The following is a 26,960-nucleotide window of genomic DNA, read 5'->3' as shown; positions in this document are numbered from 1 at the left end:
CAGTGTCAGTGAACGTCTCACCTGTCAAGTGAACGTCTCACCTGTCAAATGATCATCTCACCTGTCAAGTGAATGTCTCACCTGTCAAGTGAACGTCTTACCTGTCAAGTGAACGTCTCACCTGTCAAGTGAACGTCTCACCTGTCAAGGCAGTGTCAGTAACTGCCTCACCTATCAAGGCAGTGTCAGTAACTGCCTCACCTGTCAAGGCAGTGTCAGTGAACGCCTCACCTGTCAAGGCAGGGTCAGTAAACGTCTCACCTGTCAAGTGAATGCCTCACCTGTCAAGGCAGTGTCAGTGAATACCTCACTGGCCAAGGCAGTGTCAGTGAATGCCTCACCTGCCAAGGCAGTGTCAGTGAACGCCTCACCTGTCAAGGCAGTGTCAGTGAATGCCTCACCTGTCAAGGCAGTGTCAGTGAATGTCTCACCTGTCAAGGCAGTGTCAGTAACTGCCTCATCTGTCAAGGCAGTGTCAGTGAACGTCTCACCTGTCAAGTGAACGTCTCACCTGTCAAATGATCATCTCACCTGTCAAGTGAATGTCTCACCTGTCAAGTGAACGTCTTACCTGTCAAGTGAACGTCTCACCTGTCAAGTGAACGTCTCACCTGTCAAGGCAGTGTCAGTAACTGCCTCACCTATCAAGGCAGTGTCAGTAACTGCCTCACCTGTCAAGGCAGTGTCAGTAACTGCCTCACCTGTCAAGGCAGTGTCAGTGAATGTCTCACCTGTCAAGGCAGTGTCAGTAACTGCCTCATCTGTCAAGGCAGTGTCAGTAACTGCCTCACCTGTCAAGGCAGTGTCAGTGAACGCCTCACCTGTCAAGGCAGGGTCAGTAAACATCTCACCTGTCAAGTGAATGCCTCACCTGTCAAGGCAGTGTCAGTTACTGCCTCACCTGTCAAGGCAGTGTCAGTGAATGCCTCACCTGCCAAGGCAGTGTCAGTGAACGCCTCACCTGTCAAGGCAGGGTCAGTAAACGTCTCACCTGTCAAGTGAATGCCTCACCTGTCAAGGCAGTGTCAGTGAATGCCTCACCGGCCAAGGCAGTGTCAGTGAATGCCTCACCTGCCAAGGCAGTGTCAGTGAACGCCTCACCTGTCAAGGCATTGTCAGTGAATGCCTCACCTGCCAAGGCAGTGTCAGTGAACGCCTCACCTGTCAAGGCAGGGTCAGTAAACGTCTCACCTGTCAAGTGAATGCCTCACCTGTCAAGGCAGTGTCAGTGAATGCCTCACCGGCCAAGGCAGTGTCAGTGAACGCCTCACCTTTCAAGGCAGTGTCAGTGAACCTCTCACCTGTCTAAAGATTTCTGCAGCATCTTTGAATCTCCCATTCTGTTTCAGGAAGGTCCCATATTTGGCATAAACATCCCACATATTGGGGTTGAGAGCTAGCGCTTTCTTCATGAGAGCCTCAGCCTCGTCGTTCTTGCCCAGCTGTAAGAAAGAATCAATTCTTCACACTTCATGTACAAGTATGGCTTAATTCTGCTCGACAAAGTTTTATTGATTTGCTGCGCAGAATAACTGCCTTTGGTCATCTTTTTCTTAGAGGCAAATTGAAGAAAAAGCTTGCATGTTTTTCTTACAGATGAGTCATAAAATACATACTGCCATTGTTTATCAAAGTCTACATTACAAAATAAATGCCTCATTTGCAAAACACTCTCCACGATTGCATATGTTCTTCATCTGTTTGGGGCACTGGTGGTCCAGTCGCCCGCCACGATTAACTGTGTAGAGTTGTGTCCCTTGGGCATGTAAGGAAACTTATGGTTGTGGGTTCGAATCCTGGTTCGCCCTGATTATGTTTCTAGGTTTGTCAGCACCATACCTGTGCTGGTAAACGTCTGAGACCTGCATCACTTCGGTCTTTCCTCCCACAATAAGCTGACATGCCGTGATATAACTAGAATACTGTTAAAAGCGGCGTTAAACCCAACTCACTCACTCACTCACTCACTCACAGCATACATTGTTTTACCTATCCCACATTGCTGTACAGCTCCATGTGCTGTCATCCAAGCCCTACCGGGAGCTAGTGATACGGTCACATTTATGTGTCAAGCCATATTGTCAGAGCTCCTCACTGCCGTAGATGTAGTAGCATATCGACACCACTTCGGTGAAACCCACGAGCACGGGTATGGTGCTGACAAACCTAGAAACATAATTGGGGCGAACCGGGATTCGAAACCACAATCATAGGTTTCTGTCATGCCCAAGGGACGCAACTCCACACAGTTAATCGTGGCGCCATGGACGATTGGGCCACCTGTGCCCCAAACAGATGAAGAACATATGCAATCGATTGGACTGTGTAAGATGTGATGTTGTGGCAGGTGATTTAGGCTGGCTGCAAACCCACAATCATAGGTTTCTGGCGTGCCCAAGGGACGCAACTCTGCACCGCGGATCGCAGCGCCTTAGACGACTGGGCCCCCCGTGCCCCCTACATAGTTATGCAAAACCATATGTAAAGTCCACTGAGAGGCTTACAATAGACCCATCTGTTCTTATTACAACAAAGAGAAAAGTCTGGTCATGTGATAAGCCTACGTGGTCACCGAGCAGAAACTTCTCGTGTGGAATAAGGCAAGCAGAGCCAAGTAAGCACAAAGGTTATTGGCTATTGTTTGCAAACAATGGTTAAGAACGGTCCACATACTGCAACTTAATGTCACACTCAGCAATATTCAAGCTATATGATGGTGAATTGTAAATATTCGAGTCTTTGGACCAGACAATACAGTAATGGATATAGTGATGGGGTAAATGACATGCAAACAGCCAGGTCACCTGATCAATTTCGAGTTACTAGATGTGCCCTAATGTCTTAATATTTTATCAACATCATAATTGTGTCTTGAGAGATTCACTGCAATTGTAAACGCCTGTGACCTGAGTTATTTTGACTTATTTTCCCACTCCTCAGCTGACATGATTTGACTGAAATACACTGTATAAAGCACTATAAAGACTCACTGACTGATGTGAGGGATGGGCTTACCTTAGCTTTCACCTCAGCCAGAACAAGGCGAGCTATCACAAAGTAAGGATCAATACTGGCAGCTCTTTGTAGGTAAGTCTCAGCTGATTCCATTTGGTTGATTTCTTGATTCAAGACTCCGAGACGCAGGTTCATCTCAGCACTTCCTGCACACACAGATTGGAAAGTCTTGGAAATTTCACTGACACTACACATATATTATTTACTTCAGTGTGAAAGACTGAGTTTTTGGAAGTTGCTAAATCTTTATTTCACTGCAGTCAACATAACACTTGATATTTTCATTGCAGTTAATGTAACACTTGATATTTTCATTGCAGTGAACTTAACACTTGATATTTTCATTGCAGTGAACTTAACACTTGATATTTTCATTGCAGTGAACTTAACACTTGATATTTTCATTGCAGTGAACATAAGACTTGATATTTTCATTGCAGTGAACATAACACTTGATATTTTCATTGCAGTGAACGTAACACTTGATATTTTCATTGCAGTGACCGTAACACTTGATATTTTCATTGCAGTAATCGTAACACTTGATATTTTCATTGCAGTGAACTTAACACTTGATATTTTCATTGCAGTGAACATAACACTTGATATTTTCATTGCAGTGAATGTAACACTTGATATTTTCATTGCAGTGAACATAATGGTCATTTATGGAGTTTATATCGTTTTTTGCTGTTTGTTATTCTTTCGAAAATGTGTCGTCACTGTAAACTTCTCGTTATGACTCGTCGAGACTGTTCGTTTTGCAACATTTTTGTTACTTGACCATCATGGATTCCTTCGCTTCCAAAAGTGGTCTCATAGCTTTCAAGAATATTTTTTTAAAGTTGAATTTGCATATAATCATATCCAAATATATGATAAAGAATTTTTGTGACCCTAGAAATATTGTTTACATTCTTTAAGATTTTGCAAAGTTGGAACCTCTTTTTAAGTCACAATTACAAGGGATGGTGAACATCCCTGTGTGTCAGGTAGGGAGAATTTACGTTTCAAGGTTTTACATTTGTAAAAAAATAAAATATTTCGTTAAGAAAACTACATAAAAAGTATACAATAAATATGAAATTCCATGTGTCTTGTGAAATATCACGTTTCTCTCATTTTGCTACTCGATGAGAAAAACATGATATTTCACTCGACACATTATATATCCTCAATATGTCTTTGAGATCTTGTGATGATAAATGACGAGGTGGGATTAGAGCCCTATTTGGCAACTGCTAATACCAAAATTGAAGTAACTAATTTTTGTTGTTGAAATATTACTATTTATACTGGCAAGACTTGTGAGAATTGTTCAAATGGCCAACATCTTTTTTCTTTCTTTCACATGCAGGTCCATGATATGATCAAGTATGGCTTCACAAAACAGACTCCAAAGCATTTTCCAAGGCTGTGACCCAAAATGGAGTTTTACAATATGTGTGCCGGTTGGGTTACCTCCCTTGAGCCTGGTCTGAAGGTGAACATTGGTCCATTCTGCTCAAGCCACATTTAATATTGCAGAGTGTGTGAGTGAATGAGTGAGTGAGTGAGTGGTTGCCTGTGTGGGTGGACAGGTTGGTGGAGTGAGTGAGTGAGTGAGTGAGTGAGTGAGTGAGTGGTTGCCTGTGTGGGTGGACAGGTTGGTGGAGTGAGTGAGTGAGTGAGTGCCTGTGTGGGTGGACAGGTTGGTGGAGTGAGTGAGTGAGTGAGTGAGTGAGTGAGTGAGTGGTTGCCTGTGTGGGTGGACAGGTTGGTGGAGTGAGTGAGTGAGTGAGTGAGTGAGTGAGTGGTTGCCTGTGTGGGTGGACAGGTTGGTGGAGTGAGTGAGTGAGTGAGTGAGTGAGTGAGTGGTTGCCTGTGTGGGTGGACAGGTTGGTGGAGTGAGTGAGTGAGTGAGTGCCTGTGTGGGTGGACAGGTTGGTGGAGTGAGTGAGTGAGTGAGTGAGTGAGTGAGTGGTTGCCTGTGTGGGTGGACAGGTTGGTGGAGTGAGTGAGTGAGTGAGTGAGTGGTTGCCTGTTTGGGTGGACAGGTTGGTGGAGTGAGTTAGTGAGTGAGTGAGTGAGTGGTTGCCTGTGTGGGTGGACAGGTTGGTGGGGTGAGTGAGTGAGTGAGTGAGTAATTGAGTGGTTGCCTGTGTGGGTGGACAGGTTGGTGGAGTGAGTGAGTGAGTGAGTGGTTGCCTGTGTGGGTGGACAGGTTGGTGGAGTGAGTGAGTGAGTGAGTGGTTGCCTGTGTGGGTGGACAGGTTGGTGGAGTGAGTGAGTGAGTGAGTGGTTGCCTGTGTGGGTGGACAGGTTGGTGGAGTGAGTGAGTGAGTGAGTGAGTGAGTGAGTGAGTGAGTGGTTGCCTGTGTGGGTGGACAGGTTGGTGGAGTGAGTGAGTGAGTGAGTGAGTGGTTGCCTGTTTGGGTGGACAGGTTGGTGGAGTGAGTTAGTGAATGAGTGAGTGAGTGGTTGCCTGTGTGGGTGGACAGGTTGGTGGGGTGAGTGAGTGAGTGAGTGAGTAATTGAGTGGTTGCCTGTGTGGGTGGACAGGTTGGTGGAGTGAGTGAGTGAGTGAGTGGTTGCCTGTGTGGGTGGACAGGTTGGTGGAGTGAGTGAGTGAGTGAGTGAGTGGTTGCCTGTGTGGGTGGACAGGTTGGTGGAGTGAGTGAGTGAGTGAGTGAGTGCCTGTGTGGGTGGACAGGTTGGTGGAGTGAGTGAGTGAGTGAGTGGTTGCCTGTGTGGATGGACAGGTGGGTGGAGTGAGTGAGTGAGTGAGTGATTGCCTGTGTGGATGGACAGGTGGGTGGAGTGAGTGAGTGAGTGAGTGAGTGAGTGAGTGTGCATGGGCGGATACAGCTTTTTTGAAAGGGGGGGTGCACAATTAAGATCTATTTATTGTCTTTGGTGGTAATTTATACAGAAATAAAGATTTTTTTCGAAATAATCTGTATCCGCCCATGGTGTGAGTGAGTGAGTGAGTGAGCGAGCCAGTGAGTTGCCCTCTTCATAACAAGATCTACCCTAAGTATCAAGTCGGTGATCTGAGGTTCGATTGGGGGGAGGAGAACAGGACTCACCTGGAAAGATGTCAAGCAGTTTAAAAGTGAGCTCCATTCTGTCAATAACAGTTGTCTCCCCTTTGGACCTCAGGTTATTTTCTGAAAATGTACATCCACCTTTAGTTACATGTTCTTGACAAATCACATATATTGTGTTTATGATATCACAACAATGTTTCATATTCGATGCACCTGTCTGTCACAAGTGATTATCTAAACCTAGACTTGGTCAATATCTGATGATGTAGATGAAAAGGATTGCGGATGCTAATGTACACGATGAGCTAATCCCAACAGTTAACACGTATTGTTTCATACCTCTTTATGGTTCACACCAAATCATGGTCTAATATTAGCTTCAGTCTCACAATAATCAGATCGTTTACTCTGATATACCTTTCTTTGGACATCTTCCCGAGGCAAGAGAGTTAACTGACCATAAAAGACCAGTTTCAACCCTTGCCGAACAAGGCTGGAATTATGGAGTTACATTTTGGCTGGATTAAAGAGTCTATGCATAGTCCAATCAAAATCATGCAATGAAATCGAAATCTGGTTCGTAAACTGTCGTGTAAATTTCGGTGGATTGCAGGATTTGCAAAGCATGTGCACCACCAGCTCGTTATCAACTGATATTTTCCAAATCTCTACATGTTTTTAATCAAGGTGCTCATGTGTTTTGATGCACTTTGCGATGCAAGACCCTTTTTATCACAATATAGATCTTTATTATCTATCAGATCGTCTTGACTGGGCGCCACCATTTTGTGATATGAGAGGTGGAATCTGATTTGTCTATAGGCTTAGAAGGGATATGACTCGTATTAACAGCTGGTGGCGCTATGATCCAGTCCAGGAATTCCAGCCTCGTTCGGCAAGGGTGGAAGCTGGACTTCTAAAGTCAGTTAACTTCTTGCCTTGGGAAGATGTTGCTTGTAAAGATCTGAGGACACCTTTTTAAGAGGTCGCATCAGGGGAACCTTGACCTTTGATTTCCCTATCCAAACGAAGAATGAGTGGGTTTCTGAGTCAATGAGATTTCAGCTTTTGAAGATGATTCAGCTTCATTTCTTTACCATCTTGATTTGGAAAGTTTGATCTAAAAAAATACAGCTGCAGAACACAAATATACCCTTGAGATAATCTCCTTTGGGGATTGAAATGCTATCACGCTAGAAATGACAGGCCACATAAAATGTCCACAACAATGTAATAGCACACCTTCATATTTTTGCATTCGGAAATCTTTGATGATATTTGTTTTCAAGATAAAGAAGCTAGTCCAATATCATCTCTGAGTGCTTTGCTCACTTACTTAAAAGCCTTGATCCGACTGGCTGATTAGAACGTTTATATGACATGAAGCATGGTCCCTATTGGCTGATTAGAACACTCACCTGACATGACATATGGACCTGATTGGCTGACTAAAACATTCACCTGACATGACTTATCATGGACTCTATTGGCTGACTAGAACATTCACCTGACATGACCTATCATGGACCCTATTGGCTGACTAGAACGTTCACCTGACATGACCTATCATGGACCCTATTGGCTGACTAGAACGTTCACCTGACATGACCTATCATGGACCCTATTGGCTGACTAGAACGTTCACCTGACTTGACCTATCATGGACTCTATTGGCTGACTAGAACGTTCACCTGACATGACCTATCATGGACCCTATTGGCTGACTAGAACGTTCACCTGACATGACCTATCATGGACTCTATTGGCTGACTAGAACGTTCACCTGACTTGACCTATCATGGACTCTATTGGCTGACTAGAACGTTCACCTGACTTGACCTATCATGGACTCTATTGGCTGACTAGAACGTTCACCTGACATGACCTATCATGGACCCTATTGGCTGACTAGAACGTTCACCTGACATGACCTATCATGGACTCTATTGGCTGACTAGAACGTTCACCTGACTTGACCTATCATGGACTCTATTGGCTGACTAGAACGTTCACCTGACTTGACCTATCATGGACTCTATTGGCTGACTAGAACGTTCACCTGACATGACCTATCATGGACTCTATTGGCTGACTAGAACGTTCACCTGACATGACCTATCATGGACTCTATTGGCTGACTAGAATGTTCACCTGTCATGACCTATCATGGACCCTATTGGCTGACTAGAACGTTCACCTGACATGACCTATCATGGACCCTATTGGCTGACTAGAACGTTCACCTGACATGACCTATCATGGACCCTATTGGCTGACTAGAACGTTCACCTGACTTGACCTATCATGGACCCTATTGGCTGACTAGAACGTTCACTTGACATGACCTATCATGGACCCTATTGGCTGACTAGAACATTCATCTGACATGACTGACTAGGGACCCTATTGGCTGACTAGAACATTCACCTGACATGACCTATCATGGACTCTATTGGCTGACTAGTACGTTCACTTGACATGACCTATCATGGAGCCTATTGGCTGACTAGAACATTCACCTGACATGACCTATCATGGACCCTATTGGCTGACTAGAACGTTCACCTGACAAACTGCAAAACAAATATTGGATTTGAACCCATGATTGTAAGATTCTATCAAACCCAAATGACACTAAAGTTAGGTGCCTTCAACGAATAGGCTACACATCCCCTGAAGTTTTTTGGGAGAGTACACCACTGACGGGTCCAACTCTTGGTGTCATTTCTCACCTTCATATACATACTTCATAGCCTCAGTGGCCGCCTCTTTCTTCTGGATGCCAATAGCTATCGTATCTCCGAGGTTGATGGTCCCATGGTACACGCCTTCAGGCTGGGTGAAGACAAATGAGTGAGTGAGTGAGTCAGTCAGGTGGGTTGAATGCTACCTTGAGCATTACCGTATTTCCTCTATAACAAGGTGTCTACTAAGGGCTGGGTCTTAGGGTGAAGGTTTGTTAACAATCAGGTGAGTGGGTGGGTGGCATTGCCGTATTTCTTCTATAACAAGGTGTCTACTAAGGGCTGGGTCTTGGGACGAAGGTTTGTTAACAATCAGGTGAGTGGGTGGGTGGCATTGCCGTATTTCTTCTATAACAAGGTGTCTACTAAAGATTGGGTCTCGGGGTGAAGGTTTGCTAATACGAGTCAGGCCTTCAGGATGGTTGAAGACAAACGAGTGAGTGAGTGAGTCAGTCAGGTGGGTAGAATGCTACCTTGAGCATTACCGTATTTCTTCTATAACAAGTGGTGTCTACTAAGGGCTGGGTCTCGGGGTGAAGGTTTGTTAACAATCAGGTGAGTGGGTGGGTGGCATTGCCGTATTTCTTCTATAACAAGGTGTCTACTAAGGGCTGGGTCTTGGGGTGAAAGTTTGTTAACAATCAGGTGAGTGGGTGGGTGGCATTACCATATTTCTATTATAACAAGGTGTCTACTAAGGGCTGGGTCTCGGGGTGAAGGTTTGTTAACAATCAGGTGAGTGGGTGGGTGGCATTACCATATTTCTATTATAACAAGGTGTCTACTAAGGGCTGGGTCTTGGGGCGAAGGTTTGTTAACAATCAGGTGAGTGGGTGGGTGGCATTACCATATTTCTATTATAACAAGGTGTCTACTAAGGGTTGGGTCTCGGGGTGAAGGTTTGCTAATACGAATCAGGCCTGCAGGATGCTTGAAGACAAACGATTGAGTGAGTCAGGTGGTTGGGTGGGTGGCATTGCCGTATTTCTTCTATAACAAGGTGTCTACAAAGGGCTGGGTCTCGGGGTGAAGGTTTGCTAATAAGAGTCAGGCCTTCAGGATGGTTGAAGACAAACGAGTAAGTGAGTCAGTCGGGTTTAATGCCACTTTGATCAGTACCAACATTTCCTCTTGTGTTCAATCATCACACCAAAGGTCCGGGTTTGAATCCCCCACAGGAGTCCAATGCGTGAGGCCCATTTCTGTTGTCCCCTGCCATGATACTGCTAAGAGCAGCGTAAAACAACACTCACCCACTTACAGCCGGTCTCTACTAAGGGCTGGGTATAAGGCTAAGGAGGGCGGTCGGGTAGCCCAGTGGTTAAAGCGTTCGCTCGTCACGCCAAAGACCTGAGTTCGATTCTCGACATGGGTACAATGTGTGAAGCCCATTTGTGGTGTCCCCCGCCGTGATATTGCTGGAATATTGCTAAAAGCGGCCTAAGACCTCACTCACTATAAGGCTAAAGCTTTGAAATAAGAGCTAGGCCTATCATAAGGGCCTGGGTGACTTTGTACAAAATATCCTTAAGGCTACGACTGTCGTAAGTCTATGTTCAGGTGTTGGAGTAAGGATCACCTTAACGCTACGACTGTCATAAGTCTATGTTCAGGTGTTGGAGTTAGGATCACCTTAACGCTACGACTGTCTGAAGTCTATGTTCAGGTGTTGGAGTTAGGATCACCTTAACGCTACGACTGTCTGAAGTCTATGTTCAGGTGTTGGAGTTAGGATCACCTTAACGCTACGACTGTCTGAAGTCTATTTTCAGGTGTTGGAGTTAGGATCACCTTAACACTACGACTGTCGTAAGTCTTTGTTCAGGTGTTGGAGTTAGGATCACCTTAACGCTACGACTGTCGTAAGTCTATGTTCAGGTGTTGGAGTTAGGATCACCTTAACGCTACGACTGTCGTAAGTCTATGTTCAGGTGTGGGAGTTAGGATCACCTTAACGCTACGACTGTTGTAAGTCTATGTTCAGGTGTTGGAGTTAGGATCACCTTAACGCTACGACTGTCTGAAGTCTATGTTCAGGTGTTGGAGTTAGGATCACCTTAACGCTACGACTGTCGTAAGTCTATGTTCAGGTGTTGGAGTTAGGATCACCTTAACGCTACGACTGTCGTAAGTCTATGTTCAGGTGTTGGAGTTAGGATCACCTTAACGCTACGACTGTCGTAAGTCTATGTTCAGGTGTTGGAGTTAGGATCACCTTAACGCTACGACTGTCGTAAGTCTATGTTCAGGTGTTGGAGTTAGGATCACCTTAACGCTACGACTGTCTGAAGTCTATGTTCAGGTGTTGGAGTTAGGATCACCTTAACGCTACGACTGTCGTAAGTCTATGTTCAGGTGTTGGAGTTAGGATCACCTTAACGCTACGACTGTCTGAAGTCTATGTTCAGGTGTTGGAGTTAGGATCACCTTAACGCTACGACTGTCGTAAGTCTATGTTCAGGTGTTGGAGTTAGGATCACCTTAACGCTACGACTGTCTGAAGTCTATGTTCAGGTGTTGGAGTTAGGATCACCTTAACGCTACGACTGTCTGAAGTCTATGTTCAGGTGTTGGAGTTAGGATCACCTTAACGCTACGACTGTCGTAAGTCTATGTTCAGGTGTTGGAGTTAGGATCACCTTAACGCTACGACTGTCTGAAGTCTATGTTCAGGTGTTGGAGTTAGGATCACCTTAACGCTATGACTGTCGTAAGTCTATGTTCAGGTGTTGGAGTTAGGATCACCTTAACGCTACGACTGTCGTAAGTCTATGTTCAGGTGTTGGAGTTAGGATCACCTTAACGCTACGACTGTCTGAAGTCTATGTTCAGGTGTTGGAGTTAGGATCACCTTAACGCTACGACTGTCGTAAGTCTATGTTCAGGTGTTGGAGTTAGGATCACCTTAACGCTACGACTGTCTGAAGTCTATGTTCAGGTGTTGGAGTTAGGATCACCTTAACGCTACGACTGTCGTAAGTCTATGTTCAGGTGTTGGAGTTAGGATCACCTTAACGCTACGACTGTCTGAAGTCTATGTTCAGGTGTTGGAGTTAGGATCACCTTAACGCTACGACTGTCTGAAGTCTATGTTCAGGTGTTGGAGTTAGGATCACCTTAACGCTACGACTGTCGTAAGTCTATGTTCAGGTGTTGGAGTTAGGATCACCTTAACGCTACGACTGTCGTAAGTCTATGTTCAGGTGTTGGAGTTAGGATCACCTTAACGCTACGACTGTCGTAAGTCTATGTTCAGGTGTTGGAGTTAGGATCACCTTAACGCTACGACTGTCGTAAGTCTATGTTCAGGTGTTGGAGTTAGGATCACCTTAACGCTACGACTGTCTGAAGTCTATGTTCAGGTGTTGGAGTTAGGATCACCTTAACGCTACGACTGTCGTAAGTCTATGTTCAGGTGTTGGAGTTAGGATCACCTTAACGCTACGACTGTCGTAAGTCTATGTTTAGGTGTGGGAGTTAGGATCACCTTAGCGCTACGACTGTCGTAAGTCTATGTTTAGGTGTGGGAGTTAGGATCACCTTAGCGCTAAGATCACTTTGTACAATGGCACCCTGGTCAGCTGCAGCTAATGATCTCTCCCCATAAAGTTTGAATACCTTTACTAAACTAAACCCTCCCTTCTTGTCACAAGCACAGGAAGAACATGGGCCTGGCCCCACATTCACAAAGAGATCTTAGCGCTACAACTGTCATAGGTCAATGTTAAGGTATACATCATCATCTAAGTTTAAAAAATAATTTATACTGTATATGACCGCAGATAAGACAATTTTAAGGACCAGAATAAAGATTCTGTCGAAAGGGGTCGGCTTATGTATGGGTTACACTTTCAAACAAACTTTTTCTGTTGGTAAAAAACTACATCGTACCGCTTCAGGTGAATGAACAACGCTATAACCAACTTTGTCAATGAAAATGTGAAATTTGCGATTGAACATCACCTGACATGATTTACCATTTTGATTGTATTTCCTGTTCTGCTAGGCGTTGTTTTATATGCAGGGATAAAGAATACTGTGTGTATTGTCTCGTAAACTAAGCCGGAAAAAGCAAATCAGCTGTACTCATGTGTTCTCCGAAAATACAGGTGATTACGTTAAAACATACCCAATAATATAACGGAAAAGAATTTTAATGCAATGATAGGAAAAAATAGTATCTTAAATTAATATTTTACTTCAAATAATATATTCTGATATCTAGGGCTGGGACGAGTCCAAATTTACTACCCGGGTACCCAACCCCCTATTACCCGACCCTACCCAGGTACCCACTGCAGGTCTCAGGAGATGTCTCAAAATGTCCGATTGGGAACATTTTTAGCATAGCCCTGGCAAAACGTATTTAGATACACGTATTAAACAATCTGGTCATTCATACACTGAAGTTGAATTAAGTTATATCTTTATTCAACCATATGAAAAATCAGAAGGAATGCACACATTAGTGACTCGTAGTGTAACCATAGAGTTCTAGATAATTTTTGTCATTAAACAATGTATCACGTGACTAACCACGGGTCCGGGTAGTCCTGTGGGTACCTGGGTCCTACTCAGTACCCACTCGACACGGGTACCCGAGTTACCCGTCCCAGGCCTACTGATATCGTGTTATTTTAATTGCAGGTTTTCTATATATCTCGAAAATAATGATAACCATTACCATGGTTACGCGGTAGCACTTTTGTGTATTGTCGGATTCTTTTTTCGCTCACCGTTGAGGTTTCGTGCGATCTCACTATTTCCATTGCAGAAACAATATGTTGACATTTAATCGTCAAATTACAACAAATGTTACTTTTATCGAGGGGGCGGTCGGGTAGCCTGGTGGTTAAAGCGTTCGCTCGCCACGCCGAAGACCCGGGTTCGATTCCCGACATGGGTACAATGTGTGAAGCCCATTTCTGGTGTCCCCCGCCGTGATGTTGCTGGAATATTGCTAAAAGCGGCGTAAAACCATACTCACTCACTTACTTTTATCGAGTCAAAGTATGGCAGATATGATATATGTATCCATTTTCTGTCAACTAAGGTTCGTTTCAAGGTGTCAATAGCGGTAATACAAGCATGGTTTCTGTAAATATTGGTGAGTTGGTAAACACACCTTAGTTGTAACGGAAGTTGTAAGTATCAGATGGACACAGAAATTAATGTAAATAATATTGAATGAAAGTTTGATTTAAATTACTAAAGTAGATTACAAACATAAGTGTTGATATACAACTAAACATTTTTTTTTACCGATGTTGTAATGACAGGATTAACTTGCGTAATTCATTATGGAATTGTTGATATTTTATTACCGATGGCGAGACGTAGTTTTAGGTTGGGAGTCTAGTCAGGACCAAGTTAATACCTTGGCTTATCTATGAGATCGGCTTATGTGCGGTTTTATACGGTAACTATAATAGTAGCAAGACTAAGGGTGTATTACAGTGGCCTGAAAATATTCAAGTCTGGACCAGACACACTAGTAATTGATATCATGTCTTTTGTTTGTTTGTTGTTTAACACCCAACTCACCAGTATTCCAGCTATATGACGGCGATCTGTAAATAATCGAGTCTGGACCAGACATTAAGTGATTGATATCATGAGCACTGATCCCGTTAGTGGCCTCTTATGACAAGCATAGTTGCCTCTTACGACAAGCTTAGTCGCCTCTTACGACAAGCATAATCGCCTCTTACGACAAGCACAGTTGCCTCTTATGACAAGCATAGTTGCCTTTTACGACAAGCACAGTCACCTCTTGGGACAAGTATAGTCGCCTCTTACGACAAGCATAGTCGCCTCTTACGACAAGCACAGTCGCTTTTTAAGAGTCCAAACTTTGTATTGGTGGGGATAAATATTTTAATTAGTCTTATCCTAAATTACAAAAAATGAATACATTGCACATTGTTTAACTTGGTGGTCTTAAATCAGTAACTTTTCCCTAATTTTATGTTCATATATACATAGTAGCTGTAGGGTAGACAGTAGACAGTAGACAGTAGACTGACCACATAAAGTATCTCGCCTGGCTCTTGGATGCACTCTGTTGGCTTCTGATCTGTCGTCAGGTTTGGGTACAAATTTTGAAACCAGTCTAGCTGTCCATATCCTGGGGTCACACCTGTAACACATATCCAGGAAATATAGACACTACACTGTGTGATAACAGAACATACCAGTCTAGCTGTCCATATCCTCGGGACACACCTGTAACACATATCCAGGAAATATAGACACTACACTGTGTGATAACAGAACATACCAATCTAGCTGTCCATATCCTGGGGACACACCTGTAACACATATCCAGGAAATATAGACACTACACTGTGTGATAACAGAACATACCAATCTAGCTGTCCATATCCTGGGGATACACCTGTAACACATATCCAGGAAATATAGACACTACACTGTGTGATAACAGAACATACCAGTCTAGCTGTCCATATCCTGGGGACACACCTGTAAAACATATCCAGGAAATATAGACACTACACTGTGTGATTACAGAACATACCAGTCTAGCTGTAGCTAAGGTTTGTTTGTTTGTTGTTTAACACCATGATCAACAATAATCCAGCTATATGACAGCAGTCTGTAAATAATCAAATCATGAGCATCGATCCACGCAATTGGGATATGATGACATGCATCAACCAAGTCAGCGAGCCTGACCACCCGATCCTGTTAGTCGCCTCTTAAGACAAGCATAGTCATCTTTTACAGCAAGCATTGGCAAATTAGATATGCAAATTAGATAACCGGAAGTGGGACTTTTTTCGCCGGTGCACGTGAGTAGGTATTTACAAACAACATGGATACCTTTGATGTTGAAGACATTATTTCAATTATTCTGCAAAAGTCTGTTCAAGTATTTTGTTTAAAATAATCCGAGGAACTTTTTTTCTCAGCGAAGGAATATGCAATAAAAAAGTTAAGAGGTTGTTTATTTTGGTTCACACGGCTATGGAAAACATGTATCACTACGCACGATCTATACGTAAGATTTTGAAAAGTTGCTGATGTTAATGTTTAATGCAATTATTCCTTAATTGGGGAGCAAAAATGTGAAAATGATATATAGAATTCATCACTCGTGTTTTTTAATATGGGAAATATCAACCTCGTCCCGTTAAATACCGATTAACTAAGACTCGGTTGATATTTCCCATATTAAAAAACACTTGCAAAAGATAGTAAACCACCATGTTTGATTGCGTTTAAAAAAGAAACGAACAAGAAATGGTAATTTGATGGTGATGTATTAGAATCGGATATAAGTTTGAAGTGTCTTGGCGACTGTTTTCAGTCTTGTTTGGAATTGGTTTTGACAAACACAATTTTGAAAAATGTATACTTTCTTTTGTTCTTGAGTATATGTGACATCAACAGCAACAACAGGACACATTGATAAGGGTTAGGGCTGGGACGGGTAACTCAGGTACCCAGGTCGGGTGGGTACTGAGTAGGGCCCGGGTACCCACAGGACTACCCGGACCCGTGGTTAGTCACGTGATATATTGTTCGATGACAAAAATTATCTAGAACTCTATTGTTACACTACAAGTCACTAATGTTCGCATTTCTTTCTGAAAATGCACCCATTCCTTCTGATTTTTCATTTTGTTGAATAAAGATATAACTAAATTCAACTTCAGTGTATGAATGACCACATTGTTTAATACATGTATCTAAATACGTTTTGCCAGGCCTATGCTAAAAATGTTCCCATTCGGACATTTTGAGACATCTCCTGAGACCTGCAGTGGGTACCCAGGTAGGGTCGGGTAATAGGGGGCTGGGTACCCGGGTAGGGTCGGGTAATAGGGGGGCGGTACCCGGGTAGGGTCGGGTAATAGGGGGGTGGTACCCGGGTAGGGTCAGGTAATAGGGGGGCGGTACCCGGGTAGGGTCGGGTCGGGTAATAGGGTGGTGGGTACCCGGGTAGGGTCGGGTAATAGGGTGGTGGTACCCAGGTAGGGTACCCACCTCCCTATTACCCGACCCCACCTGGGTACCCACCGCCTTATTACCCGACCCTACCTGGGTACCCACCACCCTATTACCTGACCCTACCTGGGTACCACCTCCCTATTACCCGACCCTACCCGGGTACCCACCCCACTATTACCCTACCCTACCCGGGTACCCACCTCCCTATTACCCGACCCTACCTGGGTACCCTCCACCCTATTACCCGACCCTACCCGGGTACCCACCCCCCTATTACCCTACCCTACCTGGGTACAACCTCCCTATTACCCGACCCTACCTGGGTACCCTCCACCCTATTACCCGACCCTACCTGGGTACCCACCTCCCTATTACCCGACCCTACCCGGGTACCCACCCCCCTATTACCCTACCCTACCTGGGTACAACCTCCCTATTACCCGACTCTACCTGGGTACCCTCCACCCTATTACCCGACCCTACCTGGGTACAACCTCCCTATTACCCGACCCTACCTGGGTACCCTCCACCCTATTACCCGACCCTACCTGGGTACAACCTCCCTATTACCCGTAATAGGGGGGCGGTACCCTGGTAGGGTCGGGTAATAGGGGTTGGGTACACGGGTAGTAAATTTGGACTCGTCCCAGCCCTAGGAAGCAATTGCCAGAACATAACCTATTACCCTTTGTTTCAATGAGATCAACCGTGTGCATGCACACTGGGTACAAGTATGCCTCGTTGAGACTTTGGGAATGGTCTAACACATTATAATTAGGGGTGTTTGGTTGTTCAGGGTACACAACTAACCGCCTGGGGGGTTCTGGTCAAAGTTGTAGAGGAACCATCGCTTGCGCCCGAAGATGACAGCGTTCCAGGCATCAGCGTGGTTGTGGAAGCTGACCCCGGTGCCGGTAGAGCCCAGGAAAAACAGGCTGTCTTCTAGATCAGTCTGGGGAGGAAACAAACAGAATTGTTGTTGTTATTTCAAGCAAAAGATGCTACAGGGTGGCCGAGTCATCTGAGGCGATGAGTTGCTGATACTGGAAGATGCAAGAATCCTAGATTTGCCTGATTATGTTTCTAGGTTTGTCAGCACCATACCAGAGCCTGAAGGTTTCATTGGAGTGGTAAACATCTAAGACCTGCATCATTTCGAGGTTATTTTCCATGTGAAGCTGACATTTGGTGATTCATGAATGAATGAATGAATGAATGAATGAATGAATGGATGAATGGATGATGGATGATGGATGGATGGATGGATGGATGGATGAAGGAATGAATGGATGGATGGGTAGATGATGGATGGATGGGTAGATGGATGGATGGATGGATGGATGGATGGATGAATGAAGGATGGATGAATGAAGGATGGATGGATGGATGTATGGATGGGTGGATGAAACAGATTCAGGATATTATTTTGAGTATATATTTCACTTAGTTACAAAAGTCAAAATGACAGTTAAAAGAGGTGAGAGTCAATCAAATGCAGAATTTTTGTAATATGTCCATTTTTTTATAATTTAGGAAAATATGAACAAAGTGGTAATTTGCTTGGGGCATTCATATACTTTCCTGCACTGTAGGTATATAAGGATACACTTATTAAGTTTCAGGTTTATGGATCAGCAGATAGCCGCAGAAAACCTCATCAGAAAAGACAAAAACAAGGACTAAAAATCTGTTTTTGATGGCTGATCGATGCTCTACATAAAATATTAAAAACATAAACCGGCATACAAATAGACTATAAAACAAACATTAAATTTTATGATTAACTTGAGGAAAATATGGTGTGAAATCCTCACTTGATGTTATCACAACAATGTAATCTTCAAACAGTCTTCACTTGCACCAAATCTTTTTTTGACCAACCCACTATTGTATCGTATTGCCACACACAGCAATATTCCAGCTATATGACATCACTCTGTAAATAATCGAGTCTTGACCAGACAATCCAGTGACTGATGTCATAAGCATCGATCCACGCAATTGGGATACAAAGACATGCATCAACCAAACCAGCGAGCCTGACCACCCGATCCTGTTAGTTGCCTCTTACAAAAAGGATAGTCACTTTTTACGGCAAGCCGTGGGTTGCTGAAGACCTATTTTACCCCGGATCTTCACGGGTCATCCAACCCACTAACAGTAGTAAGAAAACAAAAAAAAAATATATGGATTTACATCTGTTTGAACCCTAGAATTAATTCTAAAGAAATCTGAAAACTGAAAAAATACATGCATAGCTTAACTTATTCTGTCATACAGACCCTGATACAAATATATCCAATGCAGCCCATGCAAGTCTATAATGTTTGGCAAGTCTAGATTTCTCCAGTATCTGAAAATGAAGAGTCTGGGCTCCTTTTTATTATATTTGTATTAAGATATTTTAAAAACTGTTTTTTATCCTTAAGATAAGTTCATTTCAGAGACTAGAAGTCAGTCTAGGCCTAACTGTTTAGAGGTGAGGTGAAATTGGGTTTAACGTCGCGTCCAAGATTATTGCGCTTATATAGCGACGTGCATGTACGTGTGTGTGTGTGTGTGTGTGTGTGTGTGTGTGGCTGCTTGTACTAGTCCGGACTGATGCCGATTTATAGTGCTAGCACACTGAGATACCATGCCGCAGTTTAACATGGATAGACACAGTATACTGACTCAGAGCCAACCAGTCCTTGTTTTAGCCCTTTAATGCCGAGCCCGAGACAGGGTAACAACAAGTACCATCTTTTACCGTATTTTGGTATGGCGCGGCCGGGGATCAAACCCCGGACCTTCCGCTCTCCGGGCGGACGCTCTACCACTAGACCACGGAGGCGGTCTCTAACTGTTTAGAAATGTATCAGGTAGTTAAGACAGGAATATTACTGTTGAAGATCTGTCGGGAGATACGAACAATATTGCACGATCGGGAAGCAGGTATAAACAACTGTGCTGTTATCTTGCCTGCAAGTGTGCAGCTCACATTAAGTAATATGGATGCCAGTTACACTAGGATACTTGAGGCAGTTTATCACCTTTATCTGGCTTACACTGCTCCTGCCCCCTGTCACAGGGGAACACTGTTCTGGCAGTAATGGGGGGAACAAGTGCTCTAGACACATCACTGATCAGCTGCGCCCGGTAGACTCATTACCGCTCACTCTGATTACAACAATCTTATCATGCTGTAGGAGTGGTGGTATAACTTCTTGCACCAAGTCTGTGCATATGAGAGACTTCAGAATGGTGTTTTGTCTCAGATGTAGACATTTGGAGAATGGGATTATGTATGTATGTATGTATGTGTGTGTGTGTGTGTGTGTGTGTGTGTGTGTGTATTTATTGATTGACTGACTGACTGACTGACTGACTGACTGACTGACTGACTGACTGACTGACTGACTGACTGACTGACTGACTGACTGACTGACTGATTGATTGATTGATTGATTTATCTATGTATGTATTTATCTATTTATTTCGCAAGTATGCGTCAGATTTAGACATTTGGAGAAGGGATTTATTTATTTATTTATTTATTTATTTCCCAAATATGTGTCAGATTTAGACATTTGCAGAAGGGATTTATTTATTTATTTTATTTTATTTTATTATTTTATTTCATGACATTTCAGAAAAAGTACATTTTTTGACATAGGAATGTACTCAACAAGTGGGTTTATTACCAGACCATTTTTCCATGATCAAAGTTTAATAGTTAAAATATATTCTTCAAAATGTAAGAAGTTTGAGAAGAACATATGAACTTTTGACTTGTTTAAATCATACCAGGTAGGAGAAAAAGACATGGGTAAAGACTATACTCAAAGTGGAACAGAATTCCTAAAAGACAATTCTGATGTACATTTCTATTTTAGCTTTATGGTTTCTTTGTTCTTTGTTAAACGCGGCACTTGGCAATATTCCAGCTATATGATGTCGGCCTGTCAATAATTGAGGGCCTGGGGTCATGTGATTTAAAAAAAAAATTATTATCTGTTTTGAAAAACCTAGAAAAAAATTCAAGTTTTACAAGAAAAGAAAAATTGTTGACTGTATAGGCCGGATGTTGTAAGAACTAAAGTGATTTGGGTAAAACAAGCTAGATGTTGTGAGAACTAAAGCAGTTTGGGTAAAACCAAATTGTTGACTGTATAGGCTGGGTGTTGTGAGAACTAAAGTGGTTTGGGTAAAACAAGCTAGATGTTGTGAGAACTAAAGCAGTTTGGGTAAAACCAAATTGTTGACTGTATAGGCTGGGTGTTGTGAGAACTAAAGTGGTTTGGGTAAAACAAGCTAGATGTTGTGAGAACTAAAGCAGTTTGGGTAAAACCAAATTGTTGACTGTATAGGCTAGGTGTTGTGAGAACTAAAGCAGTTTGGGTAAAACCATATTGTTGACTGTATAGGCTGGGTGTTGTGAGAACTAAAGTGGTTTGGGTAAAACAAGCTAGATGTTGTGAGAACTAAAGCAGTTTGGGTAAAACCATATTGTTGACTGTATAGGCTGGGTGTTGTGAGAACTAAAGCGGTTTGGGTAAAACCAAACTGCTCCCCCTTCAAAGATATATTGTTTGGATATCTTGAAGAGCTGGCCCAAATCATATTCTGTCATGAACAAAAATCAAATCTCTCCTTTTAAATGGTTGGTCCTGAAGTGACAGATGATTGCATAACCTTAAAAATAAAACAGGATAGAATAGAGATAATCAATGTGAATATATTTCAAAACTTCGTGCAATAAATCATATGAAACAGATCATGTTATATAACAATTCAAGCCAGAGCTTAGCTGATTGATTTTGACAAGAGTATTCAAACATGCCATGATGTACTGATGGAAAACAAGTAGAGGAACAGTGAAACATATGGGAAATAAGACCGACTGTCAGTACGTTTGAAATAGTGCGCATACAAATTCAACACGTCAGATTCAAATGTTGAGATGTGTTTGTGTGCATTGTCTCCAGCGCGTATTTTGTACTTGGAAACCATTGATAGCATATCATGTTACTGTGTCTATAGCTAAGTGTTCCCTGATGGAAAACAAGTAGGAGAACAATGTTCCCTTAAGTGTTAAGCGTTCCCTTATTTATTTATTTCAGAATAAATCACTTTTCATATGTAACACGGTATTAATTTGCTCTGTCAATAACAATGTTTTTTACTACATTCTTATTTGCCAAACTTTACTGGACCGCCTCCATGGTCTAAAGGTAGAGCGTCGCCCAGAGAGAGGAAGGTCCGGGGTTTGATCCCCGGCCGCATCATACCAAAAGACGTTAAAAGAAGGTACTTGTTGTTACCCTGCCTGGGGCTCGGCATTAAGGGGCTAAAACAAGGACTGGTCGGCTCGGAATCAGTATACTGTGTCTGAGTGGGGTATTCATGTGAAACTGCGGCATGCACTATAAATCGGCATCAGTCCGGACTAGTACAAGTAGCCAAACACACACATACGTGCATGCACGTCACTATATAAGTGCAATAATCTTGAACGCCACGTTAGACACAATTTCACCATACTTTACCAAACTTAACTCCCAAACAAAATTTGGGTATTTTTGTCAAAAAAATATGGTTAAATCCAAAATCACTGTAACAATGTAAAGCAGTTTTAAGTCATGAAAAACATAGTGCATAAAATAAATAGAACCAGAAATGTGTATATATGTGAGTGGTCATTCAGGTCTGGAACACTCCTAAAGGGGCATTAAACCCTCCCCCTCACTCATCCCTCCCCCTCACTCATCCCCTCCATTACTCATCCCTCCCCATTACTCATCCCTCCCCCTCACTCATCCCTCCCCCTTACTCATCCCCCCAATTACTCATCCCTCCCCCTTACTCATCCCTCCCCCTCACTCATCCCCCCATTACTCATCCCTCCCCATTACTCATCCCTCCCCCTCACTCATCCCTCCCCCTCACTCATCCCTCCCCCTCCCCATCCCTCCCCTCCCCATCCCTCCCCCTCACTCATCCCCCCAATTACTCATCCCTCCCCCTCACTCATCCCTCCCCCTCCCCTCCCTCCCCTCCCCCTTACTCATCCCCCCAATTACTCATCCCTCCCCCTCACTCATCCCCCCAATTACTCATCCCTCCCCCTCACTCATCCCTCCCCCTCCCCTCCCTCCCCTCCCCCTTACTCATCCCCCCAATTACTCATCCCTCCCCCTCACTCATCCCCCCATTACTCATCCCTCCCCATTACTCATCCCTCCCCCTCACTCATCCCTCCCCCTCCCCATCCCTCCCCTCCCCATCCCTCCCCCTCACTCATCCCCCCAATTACTCATCCCTCCCCCTCACTCATCCCTCCCCCTCCCCTCCCTCCCCTCCCCCTTACTCATCCCCCCAATTACTCATCCCTCCCCCTCACTCATCCCCCCAATCACTCATCCCTCCCCCTCACTCATCCCCCACATTACTCATCCCTTCCCTCCCCCTCACTCACCCCCCCCATTACTCATCCCTCCCCCTCACTCATCCCCCCATTACTCATCCCTCCCCCTCACTCATCCCCCCCAATTACTCATCCCCCCATTACTCATCCCTCCCCCTCACTCATCCCTCCCCATTACTCATCCCTCCCCCTCACTCATCCCTCCCCCTCACTCATCCCCCCCAATTACTCATCCCCCCATTACTCATCCCCCCCCCTCACTCATCCCCCCATTACTCATCCCTCCCCCTCACTCATCCCCATTACTCATCCCTCCCCATTACTCATCCCTTCCCCTCACTCATCCCTCCCCATTACTCATCCCTCCCCTCACTCATCCCCCACATTACTCATCCCTTCCCTCCCCCTCACTCATCCCTCCCAATTACTCATTCCTCCCCCTCACTCATCCCCCCCATTACTCATCCCTCCCCCTCACTCATCCCTCCCCCTCACTCATCCCCCCCAATTACTCATCCCCCATTACTCATCCCTCCCCATTACTCATCCCTCCCCCTTACTCATCCCCCCATTACTCATCCCTCCCCCTCACTCATCCCCCCCATTACTCATCCCTCCCCCTCACTCATCCCCCCAATTACTCATCCCCCCCCTCACTCATCCCCCCATTACTCATCCCTCCCCATTACTCATCCCTCCCCATTACTCATCCCTCCCCCTCACTCATCCCCACAATTACTCATCCCTCCCCCTCACTCATCCCCCCATTACTCATCCCTCCCCTTCACTGATCCCCCCATTACTGATGCCTCCCCTTCACTCATCCCCCCATTACTCATCCCTCCCCATTACTCATCCCTCCCCCTCACTCATCCCTCCCCATTACTCATCACTCCCCCTCCCTCATCCCTCCCCCTTACTCATCCCTCCCCCTCACTCATCACTCCCCCTCCCTCATCCCTCCCCCTTACTCATCCCTCCCCCTTACTCATCCCTCCCCCTCACTCATCCCTCCCCCTCACTCATCCCCCACATTACTCATCCCTCCCCCTCACTCATCCCTCCCCCTCACTCATCCCTCCCCATTACTCATCCCCCCCATTACTCATCCCTCCCCCTCACTCATCCCCCCCATTACTCATCCCTCCCCATTAGTCATCCCTCCCCCTTACTTATCCCCCCCATTACTCATCCCTCCCCCTTACTCATCCCCCCATTACTCATCCCTCCCCCTCACTCATCCCTCCCCCTAACTCATCCCTCCCCCTCACTCATCCCCCCAATTACTCATCCCTCCCCCTCACTCATCCCCACAATTACTCATCCCTCCCCCTCACTCATCCCTCCCCATTACTCATCCCTCCCCATTACTCATCCCTCCCCCTTACTCATCCCTCCCCCTCACTCATCCCTCCCCATTACTCATCCCTCCCCATTACTCATCCCTCCCCCTCACTCATCCCCACAATTACTCATCCCTCCCCCTCACTCATCCCTCCCCATTACTCATCCCTCCCCCTCACTCATCCCTCCCCATTACTCATCCCGTATACTTACATCTACAGTGAGAAATGATGGAAGGTGGAGGGTGTCGGACAGGTCAGTGTCATCGTAGAACGCTCGATCAAACACGTACCTTGAAACACAAGAGAGAAATACAGTGAACAAGTCAATAACAAAGTAGAATGTAGCAAACTGTCAAAAAAGGCACGGTCTGGCAACACCCTCTCTGTGCTCATGGATTTTACAAATGTTTTACAAAATTCTTAATTTTCCTTACCATTAAGCAGACACACGGAGCTGTTGCCCCACTCTGACACACAGAGCTGTTGCCCCACTCTGACACACACAGCTGTTGCCCCACTCTGATACACACATCTGTTGCCCCACTCTGACACACAGAGCTGTTGCCCCACTCTGATACACACAGTTGTTGCCCCACTCTGACACACACAGCTGTTGCCCCACTCTGATACACACATCTGTTGCCCCACTCTGACACACAGAGCTGTTGCCCCACTCTGACACACACAGCTGTTGCCCCACTCTGACACACAGAGCTGTCGCCCCACTCTGACACATGCAGCTGTTGCCCCACTCTAACACACACAGATGTTGCCCCACTCTGACACACACAGCTGTTGCCCCACTCTGACACACACAGTTGTTGCCCCACTCTGACGCATGGAGCTGTTGCCCCTGCTCTGACACACACAGCTGTTGCCCCACTCTGACACACAGAGCTGTTGCCCCACTCTAACACACACAGATGTTGCCCCACTCTGACACACAGCTGTTGCCCCACTCTGACACACACAGTTGTTGCCCCACTCTGACGCATGGAGCTGTTGCCCCACTCTGACACACACAGCTCTTGCCCCACTCTGACACATGGAGCTGTTGCCCCACTCTGACACACACAGCTCTTGCCCCACTCTGACGTTGCCCCCGCTCTGACACATGGAGCTGTTACCCCCACTCTGACACACACAGCTCTTGCCCCACTCTGACACACACACAGCTGTTGCCCCCACTCTGACACACACACAGCTGTTGCCCCACTGACACACACATCTGTTGCCCCCATTCTGACACACACACACAGCTGTTGCCCCACTCTGACACACACAGATGTTGCTCCACTCTGACACACACAGCTGTTGCCCCCACTCTGACACACAAATACAACATGTAACACGGTATTCCATTGCCATGCCAAGTGACAAGTTTTTCAAATTTGGGACATGCTACTTATCAGGACGGGCAGTGAATAGTCCAGAGGTTTTCCCAATCCCACAATCTTTGCCATGTAGGTTTTTTTTGTAAAACGATTTTAAATCCATCTTAACAAAACAATTATTTCATTTTAGGCGGAAACAAACAGAGACCATGATGTAAACCAATCTCATTAAAATCAGATCTTAGCTCTCGCTATCGCTAAACAAAGATCTCAGGACATCCCATTACGGGTCACGTCAGACCGACCTTGCGTGAACTTTAGCCGACCAATGGAATGACCAAGCAGAAGGCAGCTTTCTCATGCTTTAAGGCACAAATTTCAAATTGGCACTACGCTTCGAAACATATTTTGACAAATTCTGGATTACAAATTTGAAACCTGAACAAAAAATCCATTCTGGAATGGCTAATAGATGGCATAGATTGTAAGGATTCAGTTGTTAAATCCGTAACTATCGTTCTGAATACCCTGTGTTAAAGTTTTAGAGATTGCATGATCAGAAATCACATTCCGACTGTCACTTTCATAATCTGGTAAGTGACGAACTGATTGGTCGGATGAAAGGTCGTTCTGACGTGACCCCTAATGGGATGTCTTCAGATCTTTGTTTAGCGATAGCGAGAACAAAGGTCTGATTTTAATGAGACCATGATGTAAACTCACTTGGTATTATAGGCAAGTGAGTTAAAAGAGTTTAATGATGGTGATAGTCTGCTAGACTGGGTACCCGGTAGGATGACATGGTAATGTAACTCTAAACCTCATCAGGACCTTACAGGCAACTGGTTGTTTACTTCAGGGAGACGTAAACGAAAATCAGTGCACACATCCATTGACCCAGATAACAATGTGAGTGAGTGAGTGAGTGGGTGGGTGGGTGAGTGAGTGAGTGAGTGAGTGAGTGAGTGAGTGAGTGAGTGAGTGAGTGAGTGAGTGAGTGAGTGAGTGAGTGAGTGAGTGAGTGAGTGAGTGAGGTTTTACGCCGCTTTTAGTAATATTCCAGCAATATCATGGCAGGGGACACCAGAAATGGGCTTCACACATTGTACCCA

General features: G+C 44.8%; 1 protein-coding gene across 3 annotated transcripts in view; it reads right to left on the bottom strand.

Moving 5' to 3' along the window:
- Nucleotides 1-26,960, bottom strand: part of LOC124133842 — a 101,704-nt gene that overhangs the window by 14,291 nt on the left and 60,453 nt on the right. For all 3 annotated transcript variants that reach the window (XM_048397016.1, XM_048397015.1, XM_048397014.1), the window contains 7 exons: nt 24,726-24,804; nt 17,573-17,714; nt 14,815-14,927; nt 8,777-8,879; nt 6,084-6,164; nt 3,016-3,161; nt 1,302-1,442 (listed from right to left, as the gene is read on the bottom strand). In XM_048397016.1, coding sequence (XP_048252973.1) covers nt 1,302-1,442; nt 3,016-3,161; nt 6,084-6,164; nt 8,777-8,879; nt 14,815-14,927; nt 17,573-17,714; nt 24,726-24,804 — 805 coding nt within the window. The remainder of the gene's footprint in view (nt 1-1,301; nt 1,443-3,015; nt 3,162-6,083; nt 6,165-8,776; nt 8,880-14,814; nt 14,928-17,572; nt 17,715-24,725; nt 24,805-26,960) is intronic.

This window comes from Haliotis rufescens, unplaced genomic scaffold, assembly GCF_023055435.1.
Source record: "Haliotis rufescens isolate VD_foot unplaced genomic scaffold, xgHalRufe1.0.p SCAF_16, whole genome shotgun sequence".
Lineage (NCBI taxonomy): Eukaryota > Metazoa > Mollusca > Gastropoda > Lepetellida > Haliotidae > Haliotis > Haliotis rufescens.
Note: the sequence above shows the minus strand (reverse complement) of the source record. Positions and strands in the feature narration are given on the sequence as shown.